Source organism: Phoenix dactylifera, unplaced genomic scaffold, assembly GCF_009389715.1.
Source record: "Phoenix dactylifera cultivar Barhee BC4 unplaced genomic scaffold, palm_55x_up_171113_PBpolish2nd_filt_p 000304F, whole genome shotgun sequence".
NCBI classification, from domain to species: Eukaryota; Viridiplantae; Streptophyta; class Magnoliopsida; order Arecales; family Arecaceae; genus Phoenix; species Phoenix dactylifera.
In genome coordinates, this window is record NW_024067778.1 from 218,586 (window position 1) to 223,574 (window position 4,989).

At 36.2% G+C, this 4,989-nt stretch overlaps 1 protein-coding gene across 1 annotated transcript; it reads right to left on the minus strand.

The window, feature by feature from the left end:
- Positions 1–329: 329 nt before the first annotated feature.
- LOC103723603 (serine carboxypeptidase-like 34) lies at positions 330–4,709 on the minus strand. Its single transcript, XM_039118072.1, has 10 exons — positions 4,420–4,709; positions 4,222–4,329; positions 3,955–4,050; positions 3,744–3,836; positions 3,564–3,652; positions 3,159–3,434; positions 2,830–2,969; positions 2,604–2,699; positions 731–836; positions 330–659 (listed from the first exon to the last, which is right to left on the minus strand). Exons 1-10 carry the CDS (start codon positions 4,703–4,705, stop codon positions 510–512), a joined length of 1,440 nt encoding a protein of 479 aa, XP_038974000.1. The 5' UTR covers positions 4,706–4,709; the 3' UTR covers positions 330–509.
- Positions 4,710–4,989: the final 280 nt, after the last annotated feature.

Here is a 4,989-nt window from a genome sequence, read left to right on the forward strand (position 1 = left end):
TTTGAGCATAAGATTTTGGACTAAAAAATATAAAAGCATATAAAAAAAACAAAATGACAAAGAAGAAGCTCCAAATCCGATAATTATCTTACTTGATTTGGACTCGACTTTCAGAGCAAGAGGTATGAGTTTGATATGGGTCTAAATTAGGATCCCACATCAAACTAGATCAACTGTAGATCTTATCTGATTCAATTAAAACCAATTGGTTTTAGAAAGGCCAAATTTGATGTGATGAAAATTAGCTTAAGTGTCCAAGTTTATGCCGGTCACAGTGTAGATGAAACCCAAAAGTAGAGCAAAAACAATCTAAATCTTAGGCATTTTATAAAATATAGATTACTTTTACAATTTAAACATCACTTTAGGTAATACAACACAATCAACCTAATTATCAAAAATGACATATATCTCTTGCCTTGAATCCAAGGTGAAAAATAATTGTTATATAGGTACAGCTAACAAACTATAACATAAAGTGAGCAAATCGAATTTTTTAATTCCATTGTTTAAAAAGGAATGGGAGGTAACTTTTTGTTAGATAGAAAGTGTTTGATGAGTTGTAAGGATTGTTCAGGAGCAGTTGTAGGCACTTGATGCCCCGCACCCCTAACTGTAATAAAGGTCAGTCCATCATAGGTTATAGTCCATCCACCAACCTACAAAAAGATCAGATATGTTGCTTTAGAACTAATCACTTAAAATAATAATGTGAATATCGGTTAACTACCTGCTTATGGTTGAACCAAGGTGACCAATCCTCAATTATTTCCAATCCCAGTTTGTTTAATGAATACCTCGTTGAGGTTATAGGAATCCTACCATCCGTGTCACCACTGTTCAAATAGGAAGTTTGTCAGGTAATTATATTGAAGTAACAAATTTCATCAAAATTTAGATGACTAGATAGTTAAGTGCATGTAAAAAAACTGTACATTTTAATGATTTTAGAAATCAAGAGCATGAAATAGAATGATTTGCGAAATGTATGTTAGTAATTGACATTCAATAATGGTAAAGGTGATAAAAAAAATGATTGAAAAATAAATTGCCTAATGGAAGCTAAGTAACGATACTTATAAACCTAGACAAGTGAGATTTGATTTATGGTAAGCCTAAGCCAAGTGTTTGATATTTCTTTGTTTTTTGTCTAAACAAGATTATATCAAGAACTAGGATTTACATTTCCTTACATTTACTTTTGATGAACTAGCTATTGAGTTTTATCAGGACTAATGGTGTAAAAGCTTGGAAAAGAGAAATTGTGGCCAAATATAATGAAAATGTTGTATAAGGGGTTAGAATTTACTTGAATCGAGATTTGTTATATGAACCAAAATGCTTGGACTATGATATGATTTTTTTTTCTTATAAAGTTTGGGTTAATTAAGCTTTTCTTTCATCATATCTTTAATTAGTTTATTGTTGCGGAAAGGCCCTTTTGAAACTATTAATAACCCCCAAGTACTTCACTTTTGCATTAAGAAATCAATCGTGAATTATTTGGAGGTCCTCTTCAAGCGCTTCTTTTTGTGCAATTTTGATTTCTTGCAAACCCCATGATATTGAAATAAATAGCCAATAGAGAATAACATAAAATTGCCTTTAGGTTACAATTGAGCAATCATCATGAGTTGTTGATGTTGACTATGAAGAATCATGCTTTGGACTAAAAAATCAAGGTTGTTGACCCTCGTAATCTTCTAGTTGTCCTTAAGACTATCACACCTGTATACTCGAGCCTAATTTGGACCTAAATAATTGGGTTAGGATTTGGGTCCTCAGGACTATCACACCTTAGGACTATCCTAAAGATAGGTTTAGGATTTGGGTCCTGGTCTATTAAAAACTGCTTGATTTATTTGGACTAGTATCTGGACTTGGACCCATCTTGTACCTGATCCAGTATTGGTTCTTGGTTCAAGCTAGGTGTTACATGTATCTAAGCTGGCTCGATGACAGCAGTCATCCTTATCTTTATTTTTCAATTTATTTAGGATTCCCACCCTTTCCATCAAGTCAATAGCATTAGACATACGTATATAAGAAGTGTAAAAGTAGAATGAATTAAGTACAAATTAATGAAAACTAGTTTAGACCATATAGACATATATAGACCTTGGTAAGACGATGGGCTTAGATTTGTTGTAGATGATCAATTAAAAGAATATATACTTAGGAAACTTGTGTGAAATCATAGAAAAGGCTTGCGTGCATGCATAAGAATGTGTTGCATAAGGATGGAACTCTTGTTGGCTAATCACATATCTAACTCTGATGATTGTGATATGGTTTGTACTCCCATAACATAGTCACAATACAAACTCTAATAATTAGGATTTGGTTGTTTGTTATGGTATAGATGTGTGGGATCCAGTAGAATGAATGGGTAAATATCATATTAAATTGCAATTCTGGAGCAATTGACTGCTCCCTGCTCCCCCAAATCATTGATCATTCTATAAGTGTTCCCGATGTCTGATTTGCTCATGTTTCTTTCCAAGATAATCGTCCTAAAAAAGATGCTAAGATGTAATTTAAACAATCTGAAGTAAATTACACAGTGGACATGGATTATTTGTGCTAAATGCTTAATATCTCACCTGAAAACCCATATGAGAACTCCGCCATCAATAAGTTTTTGGATGGTTGGAAGGATCGATCTTTCGTATTTATTCCACGCCCTATTGACAGAGCGACTGAGATAGACCATGGAAAAAGGAAAGATAAGATAATTATACATAAGGATGAGGAGCAATATATCATGTTCAAGAACTAATAGATCATTAAATATTGCATACTTTATGTATATTTGGCATTCAAAATTACCTGCAGAGAGACCAAGGACGTGTCAATTTTGTGACATTGGCATGCAAAGCTTCTTGAACATCTTGACGGTTGAAGTACTCTGTTGCATAGGTTTGTAAGCATGGATCATAACCAGCTGGTATCTTCAGCATCAAGTCCTCCTACCATTAGAAAAAAAGAGATAAGAAAAATAGGTAGGAGCTACTAGCTAGTTTGGAAGGAGAAGTATTAATTGCATTTTTATGAGGAACTTGAAGGCAATCTTTATTTGGAGAATAAGCATCCCCATGTTATGTTGAACTAAGAAAAGCTACATGAAAACTTCGGAGCAAGTTTGGGGAAAATCTTACAAATTTTGAGAAAGAGGCGAGGTTTTCTTCAGAAGCAGTAAAGTTCGGGTATCCACTTTCACAGCGTGGTGTGTATAAGCTATACATGTCAATGATGTCATACACTGCATAATATTGTGAGAAGGCATCGTTGCATTCTTGAGAGAATGTGGCAGCACTAAAATTGCAACTCGTTACGATGTTTCGATAAACTCTATCGGAGATGACTGCATGATCCCATGCATAATCTACCATTCCCCTGAGATCCGTCTCGAAATCTAGAAGGGCATTCCCAATCTGCAATTGCACTAGTCATGGCCACGGACTTGAATTGTAATCTACTATTAATTTTAGCAATCGACTATTTTGAATTGTATCATAAACATAGGAATACAAGCTTGCAGAAAAACAATATCTTATGCATACCATGAAGCCCTTGAGATTTATGTAATCCTCTTCTGGAGTTTCTTTGTTCTTGTCGAATATCACTTTTGCAAGTTGGGGTACATAATGCCCTTTTAGAAGAAAAGTTTATAAATAACTAATTAAGAAAAAGATAGATCAGAGAGTAGAAGCTAAAACAAAGCATCTTTCTTTCTTCAGTACCTGCATAACTCTCTCCGGCTATGTAAAACGCATTCAGTTTGTATTGTGGGAATTTCTGAAACCAATTTACCAGGAATGTGTAGGAACTAAATGCTAGAAGAAGACCAAAATAATATTTTTAGTTCACGTACATATATATGGTGTGCATGGAATTAAATGGACGAAGGTAAACAATTTCCTCAAGGTTGAAGTGGAGTTTCTCAATGCCTACCAGTGGCATTATCACCTTGGACATCAAGATCTGAGGTCGTGTTGGAGTATGAGAACCCAACTCCTGCTGGAGTCTCCAAGAATAACAAATTGGCAGCTGCATGACCATCAAAAAAATATTAGCTTTTCATTCCAAATGGAGGTTGGTATACACCTCTAAATAGTCCTATATAACCTCTAAGAGAGATGTCCAAAGTCCAACATATGTTATTTAAATAATGTGGAACTATTTTTGTGTGAAGTATGAGAAACTTGGTCATGATCTTGCCTTTGTTCCAGGCATGCTTGTTGAGTTCGAGCTCAGGTGCACCTTTTCTCACAAGAAATGGCCCCAGTTCCTGTGCTTCTCCAAAAGCTACTGAAGAGCAACCAGGCCCTGCAACACCCAAAAGTTGCTAACTATTACAACCACACCATTCTTCAAGTACCTAATGATCAAGCAAAGAGCTTGCTAATACTGCCATACCTCCATTGAGCCATAGGAGGAGTGGTTTCTTGGCTGGCTTGTGAGTGGCCTCGAAGAACCAATAGAAGAGAGCCTTTCCAAGTCTCTCATCGACAGTGATGTACCCAGCGTAATGTCGAAATTTGACTGGAGGCTGTCCAGGGAGATGGACGACGCGGTCCAGCTCTTGAAGGGCCGCAGCCTTCGGATCGAGCCCTCTCAGGTAGGAGGGAGCAGAAGCTAAAGCAAACGAGACGAGCAGGAGAGAGCAAAGGAAGAGGAAGAGAGGAAGAGCTTTAGACTCCATGGAGGTGTATGGAGTATGGACTGATAGGTGGGCATGTAGCTTCTCTCCATCATATAGTTGGAGACTTCGGCTGGGCGACAAGCACATGAAGTCCAGGGTAGGTTATAAGAATTTCCGGAAGAAGGAGTCTTTATGTCCTTAAGATTTATACGCAAACAATATTAAATTGATATTTGGCTTTGAGTCTTTGGACATCATTGAGACATTGGCTTATTCCAGAAGAAATTAACCCAAAAGTCATATGCTTCATTATGGGATATATAGTGTTTGCAGTGAAGGTCATT

Bases quoted from the DNA above. Each gene is read 5' to 3' on its own strand.
- LOC103723603 (XM_039118072.1), bottom strand. From the start codon at position 4,705: ATGGAGTCTAAAGCTCTTCCTCTCTTCCTCTTCCTTTGCTCTCTCCTG. The intron at 3,435-3,563 runs GTATGCATAAGA...GTGCAATTGCAG, and splicing joins TAAATCTCAAGGGCTTCATG to ATTGGGAATGCCCTTCTAGA. The intron at 2,970-3,158 runs GTAAGATTTTCC...TTCTAATGGTAG, and splicing joins TCGCCTCTTTCTCAAAATTT to GAGGACTTGATGCTGAAGAT.